Source organism: Phyllostomus hastatus, unplaced genomic scaffold, assembly GCF_019186645.2.
Source record: "Phyllostomus hastatus isolate PE091 unplaced genomic scaffold, TTU_PhHast_1.1 phas_scaffold_585, whole genome shotgun sequence".
NCBI lineage: Eukaryota > Metazoa > Chordata > Mammalia > Chiroptera > Phyllostomidae > Phyllostomus > Phyllostomus hastatus.
The window spans coordinates 12,003,626-12,026,286 of NW_025334037.1; the positions used below are offsets into that span (position 1 = coordinate 12,003,626).

At 38.2% G+C, this 22,661-nt stretch overlaps 2 protein-coding genes across 4 annotated transcripts in view; one reads left to right on the forward strand and one right to left on the reverse strand.

Annotated features, from left to right (window-relative positions):
- The window catches only part of GAS2 (growth arrest specific 2), a 115,619-nt gene extending 108,935 nt beyond the window's left edge, over positions 1–6,684 (forward strand). For all 3 annotated transcript variants that reach the window (XM_045825449.1, XM_045825448.1, XM_045825447.1), the window contains one exon: positions 3,131–6,684. In XM_045825449.1, coding sequence (XP_045681405.1) covers positions 3,131–3,349 — 219 coding nt within the window. In that variant the 3' untranslated portion in view covers positions 3,350–6,684. The remainder of the gene's footprint in view (positions 1–3,130) is intronic.
- A 1,099-nt stretch (positions 6,685–7,783) lies between these two features.
- LOC123810059 (small VCP interacting protein) lies at positions 7,784–14,627 on the reverse strand. The gene is made up of 4 exons (XM_045825450.1): positions 14,461–14,627; positions 12,399–12,449; positions 11,561–11,674; positions 7,784–8,165 (listed from the first exon to the last, which is right to left on the reverse strand). Exons 1-4 carry the CDS (start codon positions 14,512–14,514, stop codon positions 8,151–8,153), a joined length of 234 nt encoding a protein of 77 aa, XP_045681406.1. The 5' UTR covers positions 14,515–14,627; the 3' UTR covers positions 7,784–8,150.
- Between the last annotated feature and the right edge of the window lie 8,034 nt (positions 14,628–22,661).

The following is a 22,661-nucleotide window of genomic DNA, read 5'->3' on the forward strand; positions in this document are numbered from 1 at the left end:
GGTAGCAGGAGATCCAGGGCAGAGAGTCCTGTGATAGACACTACCAGAGTAAAGAATACTATCAGCAAGCTTACTTGAGATAAAAAATGATAAGGATGAAGGGCCAGCCACTGAAGCTGATAATTCTAGAAGTCCTTTGGTTTCCGGTCCTGGTGCAGTCAGTTAAGAGGTTGGGGCAGAAAAGTGAGGAGGAAGTTACAAGTGAAGACACTGAGTGTAAATAACTATCAGGAATATCAGACTTAAGGAGAAAGCAGGAGAACAAAGTAGCCTGGGGTGGGAGGAAAAGGGGTTGACTTTGAATAAAAGTGGAAAAGACATGGGTGGGTATGTTTATTTCCTGAAGGTTATGGACCATTTATACAATCAACTGGAGAGCAAGAAGAGAGAAGGGATGTTCCATGCAGCCAGCTTCTGCATGAGCGGTAATGGGAATGAAGACGTAGGGGAGGAATTGACCTTGGACAGAAAGACTTTTTGCTGTGATGAGAAAGGATAGGAAAAAGGATAAATGTAGCCTGAAGTAAAATAGCCAGTGGAGGTGCCCAGAGAGATGAAGCCAGGCCTAATTAAGGGGAAGCCATCAGCAGGCTGATGTCGATGAAGGTAGGGAGTGTGTTTAAGAATAATAGGAATAGGAAGTGGAGCTAAAACCCAAATCGTTTGGATTAATGAACTGCAACTGGCCTAATGTCACACTCTGGAGATGGGAAGGGTTCTGGCAGAGCTCAGCAGCTCTGCTCTGGCCTAGAAGGACTATTATACCCTTGATCCAAGACCAGGGTTGTGTAGGCAAGCACTGGGGAGGGGAGGAAGGGAAGAGTTGACAGTAATTTGGTTTACAGCATGTTGATTCGCTGTTAGGTTAAACAATAGGGGTTTTCTTTATGGAGATGAAGGTGGGTGTTGATTTTTTTTTCTTGAGACTGAGCACATAACCAAGAAAAGGGAGGAAACTTCTACAGTCAATGGCCCTTAATCCCATGCTTGAAACTGTGGCCCACTTTGTCCACTGACTTTCTTAGCAAATCCTAGGTTGCTGATTAGCTATAGGAAGGATATGGAAGAGAAGGTGGGCAGCAATTTAATTCCTGTGTTATGCACAATCGGTATGACAATTTCATGTCAGATCCTATTTGCATGGGCCTATGGATTCATTAAAGATTCTGCAAGGAGAGTTTGTACTTAAACACCTGTGTGCTCCAGGTGGAAAATCATTTCCTTTACTGTTTTCCAGAGTTAGCTAATTGTTTAAAAACTGTTCTGACTGATAGTTCTTCTGGTTGAAATAGCCTCTCAGGCATTCATACCAAGGATGTTCAGAGGCAATTCTTGAATGTGATTTGCAGGACTAGCTGGTGCCAGCACTTCAACAATAGGCCAAGCCGCTCTCTGGGAACAGTGAGAAGAAGGGTCAAAGTACTATTGTGGTGCCGGCCTTCGTTCCAGCAACTCTGGTTTTGGAATCAGGCAGTAGAGGCACACACAACAACTTGTGGGAATAGGCACAGGCCAATCATAGGCCAGTTATTGAAGCCCCGATGAATTGTATATTTTAAGGATGAATATTTTGGGAAAAGCATTAGATTGGGAGTCAGAAAATCTGGGTCCTCTTCTAAGCAAATCACACGAGAGATGTGGGCCTCAATGTCTTCACCTGGAAAAAAAAAAAAAAAAAACAAAACACAGAACCACCGAAAGGACCTGGGAGGCAAGATAGCTGCAAGCTAAATCCTGACTCCTTTTATCTGTTTTATATTTCAGGGGCTCCCAGGATTATTTGTTTAAGGAGTAAAATCTGATACTAAAAGAAGTTTAAAGGCTTCTAGCAAGAATGTGTTTTCTAAGACTTTTCTAGAATTCTGGTACTCTAAATGGGAATAACCAGCAGTTACATTTAATGTAATTCTCATGATTCTAATAGTTTTAATTATTGATTTTCAGCCTGTTTGTTGTTTGATTTTTTGAAAACAGCTTCACATTAGCCACAATTTGGAATTTCTTAGCTTGAGTTCCCTGGGTGGACTGCTGGGAGTCTGTGAAACCTTTACCCACACATGCAAAACTCTGTGGGTTTGGGCATAAAGATGTCAGAACTTTCATCTTTCAACAAGTAAAGGAAAGTGGTAACGGCACAGCGGTAAGCTGTCCCCGCTCAGTGGGAGTCAGAAACATCCAGATCTCCAGTTGACACATGGTGAATTTGAATAGATTGAGCAGACTTGACAATGAGAACAACTTCCCAAGTCCCCTCACACAACTCCATCCCTTTCCCAAGATGACATCACATCACCAGTTCGTCTTCATAGAATTGTGGGTGGGGAGGGCACCAACAGGGTCTTCAGTCACGGTGCAACATTCCCCCATAATCTTACCTTTCCTGGCATTTGAAAGATGCCAGGATGAAATTCTTTGGCTGTCTATGCCAACCCTCAGCTCTGACATCTTTCTACTAGATAGAGAGAACCATATATTCTTCACTTTTGAATCCATAGCCTTGTTACCCTGAAGCTCTAAATGCCTTGTGGGCCTGAAGGTAAGTGTTCTTAAAAAGATGTATTCTGAAGTAATTAGGAAGAATAAGAGTCAAGGAAAACAAGGATGTTTGGCCATTCAATAACATCTTGACTTGGAAGACTTCAGTTTTTCTGAGTGCATTTTCAACTCTATTTGGTATCAAGTATCTGTGAGATTATTAGCCTTCTAGTCAATAGAAGACATTCCCATGGTCATTTAGGTCCCAGTTCAAAGGGGAATAGCCTGGTGGGGGAGAAGGAAGCATGGACCTGAGGCAGCAGCAGGAAATGGGGGCAGAGATGAGCCTGTCATGGAATATGAGGTGTCAGAGAGAAGCCTCCAGACACATTAAGCCAATCAAAGGGTCATATGCAGACCCTAACTCACAGAGCAGGGTAGGGCTGGGTTCCAGGGTGTGTGCCCCTGATGCACCTGCGTGGCACAAAGCTCCTTTTAGAAATGGTAGGCTAGCACGGACACGGTGCAGCCGATAAACCACGGAGCATGCAAAATCAGACAGACAAAACCTGGTAACAACATGTAGAACTGAAAGCCGACTTGAAGCACCGTGAGGATTCCCAGAACGTGACCCTCTGCTCTCCTTTCATTGCAGATGCTGCACAACAAGCATGTCATGGTGCGCGTGGGAGGCGGCTGGGAGACTTTCGCAGGGTACTTGCTGAAACACGACCCCTGCCGGATGCTGCAGATCTCCCGCGTGGACGGCAAAACGTCCCCCATCCAGAGCAAGTCTCCCACCCTCAAGGACATGAATCCAGATAATTACCTGGTGGTCTCTGCCAATTACAAGGCTAAGAAGGAGATTAAGTGAAACCAGTGGGTCATGACAAGGGGACTCTCACAGTGGCCTGTGTCCACCTCTCCAGTGTAGTCAGTTTAGTTCACAGGCTCCACAAATTACTGAAAAAGGTGCAACACACAGAAAGATGCCATCATATCAAAAAATGTTCAAAGAGTAGCACTATTTATTTTAATGCTTCTGTAGAAAATGACCTATGAAAAGAAATTCTCAATTCACATTTAGATTAGACAAATTTGTAGGCAAATGATTACTTCTCAATAGGTGAATACAGTATTTAGGATACAGTATTAGAAATACACTTCTAGTGAGAGAGAAAAACTTATTAGAAGAAAATATTTAGGATTTACAAGTAAGGAAAACAGAAAGTGCCTGCGTTATGTCTACAAAGAACCCCAGACATTTTTGTAATTGCAGGATTTTTAAGCTAATTTTTAAAAAGTGACAATTCGTGTAATAATGTGCTACTAAAAATACCCAACAGCACTATAAGTCCAGAGTATTCGCAACAGTAATACTTGACTGGAAAGTCCACTTCAGAAAAGTTTACATTCACTCGGAAGATTGCCTTAAAGTTTATCCCTTATCTATGACCAAATATCTGGGGTACTTTTGGAGGTTTTCAGTACACGCCCCTTAGAGAATCACTAATAAACTGGCCCGGACATTCCTCGGGCTGTGTTGAGACCAAGCGTAATCACACCCATAAGCTGACCCATACATTTATATTTTGACAGAGTAAATTGTACAGTCAAATGTTCATTGACTTCATGTTCTTTTAAAGCATTCTTATTAAAGTATATCTTTAGTTAATCCTACTTTGCTATGCTGTCTAGTAAAGTCAATTCACTGTAGCTAATAATGTTACAGACTTATGTATACCCTTGTACACCGAGGACAGAGCTGTTTTGTAACCATGAATGGCAAAATGTTGTCCTCACTGATTCAAAAATTAAAAAGATAAATTGAAAAAAATTTCATCTGTCTCAATATCAATGCCTCATTCTGAAATAACAATAATCTTCACGCGGCATCTCTCCCTGAGAGTTAGAGTTAAATTACTTCTTCACTTTGGGCAGCTGAGGGATGGTGGTGTGTGAAGAGTCTAGTTTTTATCATAGGTGGCCCCTTAAATGCTACCTTGAGTATAAAAAGTATAGGCAGAGGTAATTTGTCATTTCCTCATTTTTCAACATCATCCACCTTTTTTGCTCCAGAAAGTCAGGGAGGAAATGCCTGTCATGTGACCACTTTAGATGCAGACGATCCAACCTGTTAAATGGGAAGTTTGTAAACAACAGGCACCGTGTAATTTGGTGGCACCAAAGTGGTGATAATCATTCTGGGGGAAAATTAAAGTTTTGTAGGAAATGAAATTACCTTGGAACAGTGGCTAAAATTGTAGTGTCTTAAAAACACAGATATTGAGTGATTTGAATTTTATGTTCCTAAGCTAATATTCACACTGAATTGCTCTGTGTAGTAATGGGCAAGAGTATTTCTATCAAAGCCTTCTCCTGTGCTTAAATTTTTCTTGTAAACATAGTTATATCTTTAGTAATTAAATTTAGTTTAAAAAAGAAGTCTAAGTTAACAAAAATAATATTAATCTCTTTGTGTATTTTGTTTTCTGATGTAACAAGTGACCAGAAATTCAGTGGCTTACACATGTTTATTATGGGGCAGTTCTGTAGGTCAGAAGTACAAGGCGGTCTCGACGGTCTCACTGGGCCTAACAGCAAGACGTCAGCAGAACTGTGTTCCTTTCTTAGGAGAGAATCCATTTGTCTGTTCCGCCTTCTAGAGGCTGCCTGGTTTTCTTGGCACACATCCCCTTCCTCCCTCTTCAAAGCCAGCAATAGAACATCTCAGTGATGCTTCTTCCTTTCTTTCCATTTCTTCATCTGACCACAGGCTGGAGAGGTTCTCAACACAGATGGGCATGCACAGCTACCAACCTCTTACTGATCTATTTGTGCCGTTATTACTCAAATCTCAAACTGACAAGTTACTTTTTTCCCTAAGGGTGTGGCATAATTCTTATAAGAAAATAAACAAGGTGAATTGTTGGAAGAGAGGAAAATGCAAGGTTTATGTCAATTCTCCTGGGGGACCAAGGATGATAGCTAGAACCTATTATGGTGGTATTTCTCTAAGAAAACAAGGGACTAGTGACATCATCTCTTCTTTAGAGCACTGGAAAAGAAACACGCCCGCCTGCAGCTTCAGGGGTGGCATGGACACACCGAATAGCTCTTAGCGCTGCTCTCATTACTCCAAAGAGACGACAGTGTTGCTGAGCTTTCCCTAACCACTAACCCAAGTTCTAATTATTTAAGATACAGTGAGGACAAAATTGTGTTAAACAGAGACAACCAAAGCCAACTTTTATAAAGGAAAAATGTGTATTTATATCCCTAGATGGCAATACAGAATTTATAACAAAACCATGTGTGGGAAAACTATTAATTACATTCCGAACACAACTGGCAGAACAGTGACTCGTACAGACGCTTAATAAAACATGCAGTGTGTCAACCAAGAGTTCATGGAATAATATGCAGCTTTTTGTCACCAGCCATGTTATGTTTGACAACTAGAAGAATAAAGCAGTGATTCAGGCATTTTACATCTTATCATAATCATTAAGTATATGCATTTTACTGTTTCATTAACATTTTGGTAATTTGAGTGGGAGGTTTGGGTATATTAAGCATTGTGTTTTCCTATTTAAGTTATGAATTATGGTAAATGGCTCCTCATTAAGGTTTTCATCAGGAAGTGATTCATAACTTTATGAGGGAGATGCCTGGATGTATCTGTATGCATGTGCAAATATTCCTTTTTTAGTAATAATTTACCGGTTTCCTGTCAGGCATTTAGTCTCCCCCTTTCCCTTCCTAACACTGTTCCTAGCATTTGGGTATCACCTCTGAACCCATGTAACCCAAGTGGCCTGGGGAAGCTGCCCACACCCACGGGGGCAGGCAGGTTGTGGCTGGCTGGAGCAGGACCTCCCACAGTACCCAGAAAGCAATGCAGCAGCCTCCCATTCATGCTTCAACAGCGAGTAGCATGGTGTTTGCACATAAGCTGCTGTCAGAAACAGGGAATTATCCCCTAGATGTAAACCTTTTGTGTACACTAACCCAAGTTGTCATTCTTAGGATGCAGTACTGATAAAACTGTGATCTCTATATTAAAACAGGAGGATGGATTTGCACAGTTCAAGGATGATACATCTGGTTCTATATCCTTTCAGCTGTTAATAATCCTTTTTCCTTTCTGCCTTGGAAAAAATCACGTTCATAAAGTCAAAATTTTATTTCTAAAATGAAATTCAATAGTTTCACTATCCTTTATGATTTTGCCCCTAATCCTCTAAGGGATGAAGAAAACTGAGCCTAACTGTATGTCTTGCATGGATATCATGAAATTTTTATTTCATGCCATAATAGAAAGGGTTATTTTTCCAATGATAAGTCAAGAGACCTATATTATAGTTCAAACTCTTTATAATGAACATATACAATACACTGCAATATAACATAAGTCTTATGGTAGGGATGAGCGACACAGTGGCTCACTTTCCTTTCTATAAATCATATGGGCGGGTCTATTTTATTTAGTCCCTATTGACACTCAGTATCTGCAAATTCTAACTTAGGGCTCAGACTGTAGCCTTGCCATCCAAAAGAGTTAGCGATCATAAGAGCTACTTAAAAGATACAGCGATTCTCCCACGTTAGCTCAGTATACATTAAAAAAAAATTCAAAAAACAAAAATGTGATAAAACTCATGTTACTAATAAATAAAAATCTGCAAAATTCATGACTATGCCTAACAGAATTACCTCACAATACTTTTATATTTAAAGCAGTCCTTTTAAAATACAGTACCTATATGTTTCTCTTTCAGGCATTCCTATTTGCCTTGGCAATTTCATACCTGTATGAATCTTATGGTCATTTTTAAATAAATACAAAAGAATAAAAACATCTATGAAATTTGGACAAGTACATTACCGCTTGGTCTAACCCACCCTGATTCTTAGTTTAACTCATTCAGTGACTACACAGACCCTCGCAGTGCGGACTCTGGTACTCTACAGCAGGGCATCGCTGCCCTCTGACGGCACCGCTGGTGTGTGATTTCCAATCCAGCAAGCCAAAAACTTAAACTGTAATATGAAACAGTAGGTTGTGTTCCTAAGCTACACAAGTAGAAAACAAATGAGAAATGCAATATTTTCTACAAATATTCATTACCTAATGAGTTATAAAAATTTACAGTGTTCCTTCATGTAACCCCTTCGAATGATTTTAAGGTTTTCCCTGATGATCAGTTGAAAGGCACTATGTCCAGAAGTTTAAGCAAAAGGCTTCATACGTGATGAAACAAAAGAAGCGTGTGGCTAAGCAGCACAACCATAAACGGGTAGAGCATTTTTATGAAGGAGGAAAAATAAAACTGCAAATTTTAATATTTGAGATGTACGTGGACTCTTTACATGTGACGTATATATATTCACCTTTTAGATTTCACGACTAAAAATGGCAAATTACCCACCACCAGCAGAACAGCAAATGTAGGAAAATAAGTATTCAATGAAAGCTCTGGCCATTTTCCAAGTCTGAAAATCAATATTGAAATCATTTTCAATATTTCAATACTGAAAAAGCATTGCATTTAAGGGCACTAAAATTACAAAGCCTGAATCTTCATTTATTCAAAAAGAAGAAATTAAATAGAGGACGTCCACTTGATTGCAGATGTTAGTTACTGGCAGTAGACTCTCACTCCTATTATCCTTTATGAAACTGTCCACTAGAAAATAAAAACATACAGAGAAAAGTAAATTTTATTTAAGGTTATGTAACAATACTCAAAGTTGAACAGACAGGCAAAGAGAGGCTGATGGGATATGCCAGTGATTTTCAACCAGTATGCCACGGCACACTGGTGTGTCACAAGAATTTTTTAAAAAATCACCAATGTGCCACAAGAATTTTTAAAACATGCAATACCTTCCCTGGCTGGTGTGACTCAGTGGATTGAGTACTGGCCTGCAGACCTAAAGGTTGACAGTTCAATTCCCAGTCAGGGCACATGCCTGGGCATGGGCCAGGTTCTCAGTTGGGGGTGGGTGAGAGGCAATCGATTAATATTCCTATTGCACATCAAAAAAAAAAAAAAACATGCAATACCTGACTATTTAGTCAGGGCACTGACTTATTGACCCTTATTATTGTCAAATAAAAAAATGACAACAGCCAACACAACAGCCATCCAGTGTGAATGAACCAAAATTATACCTATTTTTTTGTTAGTTGGCAAAAAACACATTTTTTGGTATGCCACAGAATTTTAGTAACTAGTTTATATGTGTCATGAGATGAAAGATTGAAAATCACTGGGATATGCAAATGTAAACTGATTTTTGTGAATAGCAGTGATTTATAAAATTTTACTTTACACATACAAAGAAATAAAGTATCTGGTCAGATTAATGGGTAACTAAATCCTAAATATCTAATAATCACTAAGGGGGAAAAAAAGAAGCAAATACCACCAAATAAAAACAATGAAGCTACAAAATGAAAATACAGTAAAGACAAAAATTGTAAACTGACTTAAAACATTATGTCATATATTTGTGACTCCATTTTCAGTCGACATAAATATGCTACTTGCCAATTTCAAATGGAATGCACAGAGCTGCAATCTGATGCCCAACTTAAAAATTTGATCGTGTCTCTTTACTGGACTTTTATAGGTCCTATCTTTCAGAAACAAATATCCCTGGCTTCACAGTCACACCTTATCCATGTCATCGCTATTTGGCAGCATCTACATTTGCAAGCAATTACTTTCAACAATGAGACACATTAAGAGTAAAATTAGAGCCAAAATATCTGATGAGCACCTTGGGAACTCACTGGGAACTGCAACTCCTTCTATCAAACCAGATACTGATGCACTAGTTTCTCAAATACAATGTCAAACATCCCACTAGTTTTATGTTGTCCTCGTTTCTTTTACTTTTATAATAAAAAATTTTAAATCATGATGTTTCATTACTTAGATAGGTACACTTTCTATATTAGCAATCACAAACTTGGGACCTGCTCAAAAATTTTAAAAGATTATCGAAAGGGCCACTGCATAATTAGGTTTGTTATGAGAGACTTTTTTGCTTATTTATTGTGGTGGATATCACGCAAATTATGCGTGGACCTTTTTTTTGCTCATCAGTTGTTAGTGTTTGTGTATTTAATGTGAGGCCCAAGACAACTCTTCTTCCACTGTGGCCAGAGACACCAACAGGTTGGACACCCCTGTCCTACAGACTTGAATACTGTACTCTTTTTTCTGAGAAAGGGATATAGTATACAACATAATATACAGAATTTTAAAACATGTTTTTACCATGGGAGTCTATTTTCCACAGTTTCTCTTTGGACTAGGGTAAAAAACACCAGATCAGAGGTTCTCAATCTGATTTGACATTAGATTACCTCAGGGAGCTTAAAAAAATACTGGTGGTTACACCCCACTCTCAGCGATTCTGACTGTATAAGGTGGGGCACACGGTTCAGCCTCTTTTGCAAGCTCCTCTTGAGACTCCAACATGCAGTCAGGGATGAGAGCCACTGCACTAGAGGTCTGTCGTCACTCCTGTAGTGCTGTGTTCTGTACTGATGCTAGTCTGCATCCTGATGCCAACACCACTTTGACTTCTTAAGATAAGGTTGCCTTTCCAAAAGACAGTGCATAATACCAGTGCCAGTTATCCTGGGCAGAGGAAGAGCTGGTTGGGAGATGACTATGTGGAGGGCATGACAATACACAAAGTATCCTTTTTTTATAAGATTCTGTGGGGAGGCACAACAATATACAAAGTATCCTTTCCTTATAAGATTGTATGAGACAAGTCCCTCAGTACCTCCTTTTCTTCTACTATGAAACAGTAGATCTCAGCATCATTACCAGTCCTATAATTTAATTTTCACAAATTGTTTTTGAGAACCCTCTATGAAGTAAACCTGGTGACACAAATCTTTATCTCAACATAATAATGAAAGTAAGTATCTTTACTTTTGATAACTATTTTACCCTGTATTTCCCACCTGTTTTACTTTATACTAAACTTATTCTATTTTATTGTTGGGGGTATATTAATAAAAATAAGCAAAATGGTTGCAGCTATTTAATATTGAAACCAATTATTTTATACATTGTTAAAAGTTAACACAAAAGTGTTTTAAGTGAAATTAGATAAAGTAACATACAATTGGAAGACACACACAGATAAATCTTATCTCTATGTGATATTTCTGAGCCAGAATCACCTCCACTCAAAATGTTCCTAAATTGCCTGCCCCACAAATACATCTCAGTATTTATATATAGTTTTGAGAGTAAAAACCAAACTGAATTGAGAAGACAGTGAATTGGCTAAACAAGTGCTCATAAATGATTGAAAAGTTAAATCTAATTGACTGAAATTCGGAACATTGTCCTTTTCACAAATATACTTGAGATATTTTCTTTAAAAATGGACCAAAGAATAAAACCTTAGTATTTTAACCATTATTTTCTGAGTTTTAACATGTAAAATAAAACCTTTATCGTCCTACTAGACTGTGAAGATCCCCAAGTTCAAGGACCTTATTTAATTTGCCCACCATTATCCCCCCAGTGTCAAGAGATCCAACCGCTACACTGGGAGGTGCATGCGTCACACTCGCTCCTGTGGGCCCTACTATCCAAATGAACATTTACCTCACTATGACATGAATGACAATGGAAAGATATAAAATATCATGAAGTAGAAAAAGTGTAGGTTTTAAATACAAATTTTTAGTGTAGTCCAACTTAGTAGGATTTATGTGTACACTGAATTTGGGTGATTTTGACTACTTTGTACTCTTTCATATTATCTGAGTGTTCTACACAGTCAAGATTAGTATTAACTATATAAAGTATTAAGATAACCAGCATAAATCTATTTTAATTTTGGGAAAAAGAAAGTAAACCTATACCAAGTAAATGCTAGAATGTCCAAATAAACTGACAGTTCTTCCAATCTGTAGTATCCATGCTTTTAAATTAATTCAAAATTTTCTGATAATACATTTTAAGAGGAAATTATTGAGTGGACTGTCACTGAAGTTTTTAAAAAAATTCCAGGTAAATCTTAAGTAAATTTTAATACTTACTCTAAGTCCACCTTCTGGTGGAGGCCCAGATGTAGCTATTTGCTTTTCTATTTTTTCTTTTTTCTTTCTCTTTTCTTCCACAGACTGAACATTCAAAATGCCCCGAGATGCAGCCTTTAAGAAATTTAAGGAGTACAAAAAACAATAAAATTCAGTACCCAAGTGTCTTGGTCTGTTTCATTTGCTTTCGAGGTGGGGTATTGATCAACTTGGTAACAAAGATTTAGACTGTTTCTATAAGAGCTTTACATAAAAAATCATTTTTTCATTGGGTATTTTGCAACCAATTTTTTCCCTTAAATTAATTTCATATCTGTCAGTATTTTACAAAGCATGGTCATTTTATCTTAGGGAGTAATGTTATTAAAGGGGCATCACACATTAGAGAAGACGTCTATATAATAATTTTCATATATTAAATGATATAAATACATTAATGTAATTTATAGAAACACTGAGATCACTTTGAAAAAATAATTACATTTAAATATAAATTTAAAGGATATCCAATACCATGTTTGTTAGAGAATACTACTAGTCATAGACATCTATCAAGAATAAAGTACAGCCCTGACCATGTGGCTCAGTTGGTTGGGCATCTTCCTGCAAAGGGAAGGGTCACTGGTTCATTCTCAGTCAGGGCGCGAGCCTGGGCTGCAGGTTTGGTCCCGGGTATGGATGCCCGGGTGCCCGGGTGCCCAGGTGCAGAGAAGAAGCCGGCAAGGGAGGGAGGGAGAGAAATATTGATGTGATAGAAATAAGATAGATAAAATCTTAAAAAAGAAAAGAATAAAGTACAAACTTCTCTAACTAGGTAAAATTTCATTTTTATTCTCACCTCCTTCTGTCTTCTCTCTGCAGCTTCTGCAAGCTTTGCTCTTTTTTCTTCCTAGAGAATATATGTAAAAAACATGCTTTAAAATAAAACCAAACATTATCATGGATAATTATACACCTATATATCTCTAATAGATAATATACAGTTTATAAAAATATTTAGTACTGGCCCAAAATGTTCCATCAAGAATGCCAGTATTTACATTTATAAAATAATCAACTTTCTGAATTTCATTCTCACAATTAATCAACATACTTTCAAATAAGAACATGCTGAAACATATATATGATACATATTGTATGTCTTGTGTATTATATATGCATATATATAAAAACATAGATTGGTCTATAAAATTATCTATTTGCCTTTGTTTAAAAAAAGGCTTACAAGCAAGTCAGGGCAATAAAACAAATAATACTTAATAATACAAGGTTTGGCACTACCAGTTATAAGGGGGTTTGAAGTAGGCTGGTGTTTTTAGGAAAGGTTCATGAATAAGTGAGTGAATCTCACTGTGTACGATAGGAAGAACTATGGGATGTTTAGGAAAGGTACTGTTCCATGGTGGGAAACAATGATTTTCTCTAACACGTATTAATTATAGCATTTTTATATAAGACAGTAAGTAGCATACTTGTGTCAGCTGTGTTAATAATTCCCTCGTTTTCCATATATACGTCCATATTCATTCCCTGTAAAAGTACAGTACTTATTGAACACCTATCGCATGTCTTAGGAGCCTGTCGGAGAGCTGAGGATAGAGCATTGAAAAAATACTGATGTTTCCACGCAAATGAAACTTAAATTCTGAAGGCACACAGTCAAATATAATTAACTAAAAAGTGTCTGTCGGTAGTAAATGCTTAGGAAAGAAAAAGAAAGAGAAATAGAAGGATGGGTGGGTGGTATAGTCGGGATCTATTTTATTTAGCACGGTCAAGAAAAACCGCAACAATGAAGTGACATTCAAGTAGTGAGCCACGTGTTTATCTGTGGGAGTGGGTGGAGGGTTTAACAGATGCCTACAGACTGGAAATTTATCAGCAGCCAGACAAAAGTAACAGCATTTAAAAGCAACAGTTGCAAAAAAGGCATGATGAAATCCCTGGTACCAACTTCCAGGTCATTTTCAGTACCTATAACCAAATAGCTGAAGAGCTTATGCACTTTCTTAAATACCTAATTTCTTCACAAGAATTTTTAGCAAGATAGGAGAGAAGAGAGGAATTCAGCTGTTCTGTTAGCAACTCTCAGTAGGCAGTGTTAGTGTAAAGATACTGTTAAAAACAAAGCTACAAAAAGAATAAATGCAGTGTAGCACAAACCGCTAAATTTGAATTTCAGATAAACAACGAATAAGTCTAGTATAAATGTCTCAATATTGTATGCGACAAGCCTATTTTTGAAATGTATTCCTTGTTTATGTGAAAATTCAAATTGGGCGTCCTGTATTCTTATTTGCTAAATATGGCAACTTTTAAAACTGTATGTGCTACGTAAAACAATCGTTTTTAAAGGAAGAACTTAAAAAAGATTAATAAAGGGAAAGTACTAATACAATATCCAGTAAAGCTCAGGTGTATACGGGGCTATATTGAGCACCTTCTTTAAACAGCTCGTACAGACACAGGAATACACACATCTCCTACTAGAAGATTCGACACTTCAGTGCAGAAAGAGGAATTCCTTATTGCACCCTAACTCGTTCACCGCGTCGCCGAGAACGCCCCCTACACCGCACGGTTGGCGTCCGCCGGCGTCCTACCAACTTCCAATTCGCAAAGAGACCCGGGCGCTGCCTCTGAGTAATTTCGTGAAACCAAAGTGGGGAGACCGACGCGGAGGCGGCGGCCCAAGTCCCGCCGGCAGGATCCCAAGGTCCGTCCGGACGCGACCGCACCTCTCCGCCACCAGGGCGCCCACCCGCTGGGCCTCCGGCGCGCTCCGCCTGGTCCAACCGCCCGCACAGGTGCCCGCGGCGCCGGGCCTGGCGGGAGCGCGGGTCCCGGGAACAGGTGCGCGCGGCGCCGGCGGGCGGACGCGCAAACGCGGCCTTACTCACCAGGTTTGGCGAGGGGGGCGCGGACTCCCCGGGACAGGGAAAACACATCCCCATCCGGGCAGCGGCTGGAGACCCCTCCCGCCCCGGGCCGGTAAGCGCAAACGGCGCGGGGATACGCGCGGCCGAGGTCGGCGGCGCTCGCCCGGGCCCCACCCCGCTGGCGGCTCACTCGGGTCGGCTCCGCCCCCGGCGGCAACGCTCCTCCCCTCGCGCCTCCGCCCGGGCCTTGCGCTCGCTTCCGCCCCCCTGAGGCCGCTTCCCACCGCCTCCGAGGGGCCGGGATAGCGGGATTGCGGCTGTCGGACCGGGCCGGGGCGCCGGGGAACGCCTGCTTTGGGCGGCGTGCTGGGATGGGATGGAGAAACTGTATTCATAGCTCCCACCTGCCTGGCCGTTTATAACTGAGTGGCACGACATTGGATGGCTTAGGCTTCTTCTTTTGTGAGATGGGACTCGGACCTCCAAGAAATTAAAATTTAATTGGATTAAACTTGCTGGAATTGCAAATTGACATGAGCACCCTGTTCTGCTTTCTAAGTGACTCGGTATTATTCCAGTTGAGAGAGCAGAGTATGAAGTACAGGATGCAGCCCAAGTAACACCCCTGTTTTTATTACAAAATCTTTTATTACAAAATCATAAGCATGCAATTCTGTAACAAAATAGCACACTGAAGCACACATGTGACATTTTAGGCGAAATGTTCAAATTAAAACCATAAATTATTACACCTATATGATTACCCTACCAACCACACTCATGCAGGCTTACTTCTGCCGGACCCTCTCCCACTCCCTGTAGGTCACTATGGTTTAGAAACCAGCCTCTTGAACATGGCGTTAGTTGAGGTGCCCATTGGTTCCTGATTTTTTTGGATTCACTTAGCCTTACAACGGTAATGATGGAGGTTGATCTATTCAGAAATATTTTAATTGTTTTTCAAATTTCAATAGGCATAAAATCATCTGGGCATCTAGTTAAAATGTAGTTTATGAGTTAAAAAAGTTTGGGGTGAAACCTGCAATTCATTTCCAGTAAGCTCCTGGGTAAAGGTAAAGTTTCTGATCTCTTCACACATCTGCTTTTGATTTTTTTTTCTTGCATTATACTAGTTTTCCTTGCTTGTTGGAGTATCTTCAAATACCACAGAAAGGTAGGTTGTAAAGTGACCATTAAAACCTCCAAAACCACCATTATATGGTTTAAAGTCATACGTTTAAGTCTTTAATCCATTTTAAGTTAATTTTTGTGAGCTGTGTAAGACTGAGGTCCAATTTCATTCTTCTGCAGATTGTTATCCACCTTTCCCAACATCATTCAATTATTGAAAAAACTATCCTTTCCACATTGCACACACTTAGCTCCCTTGTCCAATAGTAGTGAGCTCTATATGCAAGGGTTCATTTCTGGGCTCTTGATTCTGTTCCATTGGTCTATGCATCTATTTTTATGGCAGTCTATACCTTTTGATTACCATAACTTTGTAAGATAGTTTGAAATCAGGAAGTGTGATCCCTCCAGCTTTGTTCTTCTTTGTTGAGATTGTTTTGGCTATTCGGGGTCTTTTTTGATTTCATACAAATTTTAGAATTGTTAGTTCCATTTCTGTGAAAAAATACCATTGGAGTATTAATAGGAATTGCATTGAATCTGCAGATTTCTCTCGATAGAATGGACACTTAAACTATTAATTTTTGTGATTCATGAATACAATATATCTTTCCATTTATTTGTGCCCTAAGAAAACACTGATTTGCTTTTTGTTTGCTATAGATTGACTGTATTTTATAGAGTTTCAGATAAATGGAATCATGTGTACTTCTTCAACATAAAGTTTTAAAATTTATTAATGTTACTGTGTGCATGTATCTTAAATAATACTCCACTTTTATAGATGTATCACATTTTTAAAATGAATTTAGTTATTCATTGACATATGGGCTGTTTGCATTTTGAGGCTATCATGAACAAAGCTCTATAAATATTTGTGTACAGTTCTTTGGGTAAAAATGTACAAGGCCTGTCCAGAAGGTATCTAGCCACATAATATAAAAAATAGAGACATTCATTGGAGAAGATAAGACACAAGAAACATTATACACAGAACAATGATATCCCAGGCCCCTTCAAAGTAGGCAACTTGAGATCTCACACAGTTCTTCCAGTCATCATCAGCTGCCCCATTGTATTTTCCTGAGTCTTAATCACAGTCTGAAATCTCTCTCCTTTCAAAGGTGATTTTAGTTTTGGGAAAAGGCAGAAGTTGCAGGGTGCCAAATGTGGGCTGTAGGGGTGCTGAGTCACCTGACTGATATTTGGCCTTAAAACTGCACAAGATGTGATGCATGAGGAGGCACATTATTGTAATGAAGCAGTGTCACCAATTGCCTATGGAGTGTTCAAGCTTAATGCAAAATTTCATGCACATTCCTTACTCTACTCGCTCAGTCATTTTGAATGTGATGGCCACACAGTACACATGCTCACTAGCATCTACCACCTCTCTGACTAGCACAGAGAAGTCATTATTGGTCACACATGTGTATTCCAGTCCACTCTCTTTGGCTGCCAAGTTACATTGATGTCACACAAACTGTTCTTGCTATACTAACAATGACTGGACTTTTTCTGGACAGACCTTGTGCCTTATGTGCCCAACAGATGGTCTATTTTTTGTGTGCTAGTGTACACTTGAAAGAATATCTGTTCTGTTGATGTTGAGTGGAATATTTTATAAATATCACTAAAATTGCTGAATGGTAGTGCTATCTCCTAAATCTTTAATAATTTTATATTTATTGCATCATATTTCAAGAGAGGAATGCTATATTTCAGTTATAATTGTGGATGTGTCTATTCTTTGAATTCTTCTAGTTTTTGTTTAATGTCTTGATGCTTTGTTATTGAGTGTATGTCTTTGTGATGAATGAAGCTTTCATTATAAAGTATTTATCTATATACATGATAATATGATTTATTCTGAAAACTAATATGTATTAGTAACCATTCTAGCTTTAAAATTTATATTTTCATGGTATATACTGTTGCATCATTTTATTTTTAAACCTATCAATGTTTATATACAAAGCATGTTTCTAATAGACATTTTGTAGTTTGTTGGGAACTGCCCTGCCTGGTATCAGAAGCTGTAACCCCTGCCAAGGCTAAGGCTGAGGGAATGACCTTGGACCCTGAGCCAGCAAGGAGACAAAAGCTTATCTCCCTGGCAGGAGCACCACTTCTGCCCCTTTTACTTCACCCTGCCTGGCCCCCAATGCTTGGTCAGTTAGCCAATGATGGGTAAGATTCCCCATGGGGCGAACGATCTAAGTAAGACAGGCACAATCATGTGGGAGGCCCCCATGGAAGGACTTTGAGGGTTACAGCAAAAGGGGGTGATGGACCCTTGCCCCTCGGCTTTGAAATAGCCTGAGTCCTCATTGTCTGAGAGAGAATCTCCTAATCTCTTGGCTGCCTTAGTTCCCTTGCTCCACCTAAGCCTGAAACAATGAAGAGGGTGGTTCAGCCCTGTGCTGGAAAGGGCTGGTTTCCCGGGTGATCAGGCTGAAGAAAAAATATGTAAAATCCTGTGAAACCTGCTTTGTTTAGAATGCTCTCAATGAAATGATAAGGGTCCAAGCAAGAAGTAAGTTTGTTCCTTAAAGTTTTTACAGCTCTTTAGCTGTCTGACCCTGATCCAAAATAGGCCCTCAGAGTTCTTTGTTATCTATTGTTTGATCCTTACTTCCTGGCAATGATTAATGAGCTTTACCTGAATTCCTGTGTAAATGAACCCAATAAAAGCTTGCTCGGGTGGGAGAACGGGGTGTGCTCTCCCCTAAAGAGGGTGGCCATGGCACTCCCCACTAGAGAGAGTGGCCATTTCGTTCCTATTTCCCCACAGGACTCAGTTGTCTCTGTATGTTTTTCTTGTGTTTCAATGAGCCATCCGCAGTGTTCTGAAGTCACTGCTGGTCGGTGGCCGCATCAGTAGTTGGCTTTGCTTTTTTAAATACCTTGATAACCTCTGCTTGTTGAAGAAATTTCTCCATTGGTTTTGCATGTTCCTGTGTGTTTTCTGAGCGAAGTTTTAATATTTTTTTCCTCTAGACTGTCTTTTAAAGATGTTTGTATAGTAATCAAACTTGGAAGATATACAGTCTAGATCAGATTGGCTTACTATCCAGTACAATGGAGATAATGCCTCTCTCTAGGGCAAAGTTGGGCAGGTTTGCTTAGCAACCCCTTAGGTAAGATTGGGGCTTCCTTAGTTGTAACACAAACCCACAGTGTCCACAGTATCCACCTGGGCTCACCTGTGTAAGAACCTCATGAGGCTTGACGAGTCAAGGGAAACTAATCCAAACATGCATTTGAGAGCCTCCTGTGCCCAGAGAATTGTAGTAGGGTTATTCGTCTCCACCCAGTAACTCTCATTTTCTGCCAGCATCTACAAAACTGTGATGGTCTAACTTATTTCTTGTAAGTAGAATAAAATCTCAAATCCATCACTCTTTAAGATGCTGCCTTTTAATTGGAGTGTTTAGATCATTTAGATTTAATGTGGCTATTGATTGATTTGGGATTTAATCTGTTATCTTGCCATTTGTTTTCTTTATTATCAAGTCCATTCTTTTCTTCTTCTGTCTTCATTTGGATGGGTTTTAAGCATTCTATTTTATCTCTGTTAGCTATACTTCTTTCTCTGTGTGTGGGGGGGTGGTTCTCTAGTATTTGCATTATCCAATTGTATATGTAATTAACATATCTAATTGTCCCTTCAGTTAATACCTCTTTTCACATAAAATATAAGAAACTTTCAATGATTGTACTCTTCCACCCTTTGTTATGGTTGCCATGCATTTACCCTTACAGGTTATTAAAACCATAATAATTACTTTTGCTTAAAATATTCAATTAATTTTTAAATAAAATATTAGAATACAATGATTTTATATTTACTTATATGTATATCATTTCCAGAGCGTTTCATTGTTCTGTGTAGATCCAAAAATCTACCCGATACAATTATTTTCCCACCTAAAGAACTTTCTCCTACAAGTCTATTGTTACAGTTTTTGGCACTGCTGAAAAATAATCTGCATTTTTGCCTTCAGGTTTGAAGGACATTTTTTGCTCCATAAAAAACTTAAGTTTGATAGGTTTTTCTTTAATCAATTCTTTAAAGGTATCATTCTGGCCTATGTAGTTTCTAATGAGGTTTGTGAGTTTTTTATGCTTGTCTCTCAGTGTTTAATGACCCTCCCCCATTGCTGTTTTCCTTTCTCTTTTCAGTGTTTTTCAGCAATTTGATTATGAAATATTTGGTAAGTTTGGGTCTTTATATTGCTTGGCATTAACCTTTTTGGATCCATGGGATTAGTTTTTATCAAATTTGGAAAAGTTTGGGGAATTCTTTTTCAATCCCATCCTCCTCTGCTCAGACATTCCCAATTATTCAGGTCGGGCCGCATGATTCAGTGTCCCGGGTCAGCGAGGAGCTAATCACATTCCAGTCTTTTCCTCTTTGCCTCAGTTTGAATTATTTCATGACTTTTGTGAAATGTCTATTATGCCATTAATCTCATTTAGTGACTTTTTAGGTTTTTTTAGTTCTAAAAGTTCTATTTAGTTCTTTTAAAAATCTTCTATTCCTCTACTTGTTGTGTTCATATTTTTCTTTAACTCAATGAGCATAGTTAACATATACAATATTAAAATGAATTCTTCTAATTACATAATCTCTTTTCATTTCTGAGTCTCTTTCTATTGACTTGATTTCCCCTGATCATGTGTTACATTGTTCTGCTTCCTGGCATGCCTAGTAATTTTGACTAGATACCAGACATTGGACATTGACAGTGCACAAAGAATAAGCAGATCTGACTTTGGTGAGTTTCACACTGTGAATATGCAGTTTAGCATTTGGCAAAGAGTCAGCATAAGCTGTGTGCAAATCTCCAAAGTACTGTGTGTAGTCCCTTACTCTCTGGAATTGTGCTCTACAACTCCCAGTTATTCCCAGACTTCCTGAATTCTTATCTCTGCTCCTCACCTCATCTTCAACTCAAGAAAACTGCTGTGATTCTTTTTTCTCTGCATCAAGATCTGGAATCTGGAATGCTTCTCCAGGCAGTAAAAGGGGTAGTCATAGGGCCCACCTATTTCCCTTCTCTTAGGGACCAGCCCTTTTTTTTTTTTTTGACTTATGCTGCATTTCTGAAAACCATTGTTTTAAAAATCTTGTCCTGTTTTCTAGCTCTTTACTGTGGAAGCATAATTCTGGTACTTCCATCATTCCAAGAAACAGAATCCCCTGTATTTGAAATTGTATTTTGGATGCTGCAAATCATTCACTGAATATAATGTTCATATTAGTCTAATAGTTGGTAGTCCTTCAACTTAGAAAATAATTGTGATAATTCCATTTGCATGTTAAGAATTACATATGTAATTAAATAAGTATTTTACAAACATGTGATTATCATGCATTTCATACATGAAAGTAAAATTTAATTCAGTATCCGAATTTTACCTTAAATGAAAATTTTAATTACACTATAGCTTATTTGCAATATCAACAAATAGCATAGGTTTTAGTTATATTAAAATTCTTTCCAAGGACTATTTAAACATTTTTGTTTAAGCATAAGTCATTATAAATATACAGCAGAGGAAATCTATTTCCCTTATTATTAGAACATAATTCTAAATCTCTACATATGTCATAATTACAACTGCAAAACCTAAACATGAGCTTACTACTTTAAAAAAACCTACACATATTCATTATTATTTGGTGAAAAGCAGAAAATCACAAATTTCCAAACAAGTAAAGGTGGTAGAGTGACATGATATTTAATAAAATTCTAGAGCCTGTGGCTTGGATGTGAAATGATCGCATTGTGTTTATTTTGCACTAAGCGCAGAGTTTTGCCTTTATTTTTCAAATGAGGTAAAATGTGGAAATGCCACTTGATGTCAGAAATATGCACATTTTGGTCCTGCACATGATTTTCTCCACACAGGTCCTGCTTTATGTCCACTGGAAGAGATAGAATATACAAGAAAAAGAAACTCAATTAAAATTTATAGTGAATTTTAAACTCAATTAAAATTTTAGTGAAATGTTTATGTAAACTATAAATTATCTTGTAAAAGTATCAAAGAGAAGTCTTTCGTATACTGAAAGAATTATATAAAGAGCTAGAAGTGCTATTCTCAATTAAAGCCACATTCAGATACCATCCAGATATGAAAATCACCAGTGTCAAATAAATCGTATCTGGAGAAAATTTGATGGAAACATTTTGTTTTCTGTGAGCCAGACAACAAATTCCGTGAGCAGGAGACATTTGTAGAAGATAAAGATAACAGTGTGGAGAAAGGATCAGTTACTTCTACACATCTGGATGTGACAGAACTGTTGAACATAGAGTTTTTCTTTTCTAAAACGTATGATCTGTGATTGACTAAGAAAACATAAACATCTGTTGAGAATGTTTTAAGTCTTAAAATAACTCAAAATGAAGTGATCAACTGGGACAAATAAGAATAGGGATTTAACTTTAAAATAATATTTCAGGATAATTTAAATATCTGTAAGTATATAATTAGTGATATAAGTAGGAGATAATTTTTCTTGTTATATTTTAAGCTGACAAAAATCCAAACAAAAATAATTTCTCAGATTTCTTTCCACACCTGGGGGCCTTAGTCTCATCATGCATCCTTTGTTCTACTGGGCACAGCCCCTATGAACTTTTGTCACATGTATGGACTCAGGTCTTAATTTTCATTCCCAATCATTTAAGTTGCACAAATACAGTTATATATTTTTTTCCCTGAAGGCAAAGATCAATTTAACAAACACAGAAAAAGAGAAGAGTTTCTTAGGGATGCAGCTTACAACACAACACTTTGCAAAATGACATGAAAAGAAAAAGTGAAAGGAGAATCAGTGCATTTAAAGCAGTGTTATTCTGTGCACTCTGGTTTGGGTGCTAGTCTTCCATTTAATGTTGTTTTGCAACAAGATTAACAGAGAATTGAGAGTATACATTTATGTTCATTTATAATAATTTGAGATTGTTATGACATCTTGATTGTATGTTATGATGGTTTGGAAATTAAACCAAACAAACAAAATTAAAGAAAAATCAAACAAAACTCATCTTTGACCACATTGGAGAAGCACTGGG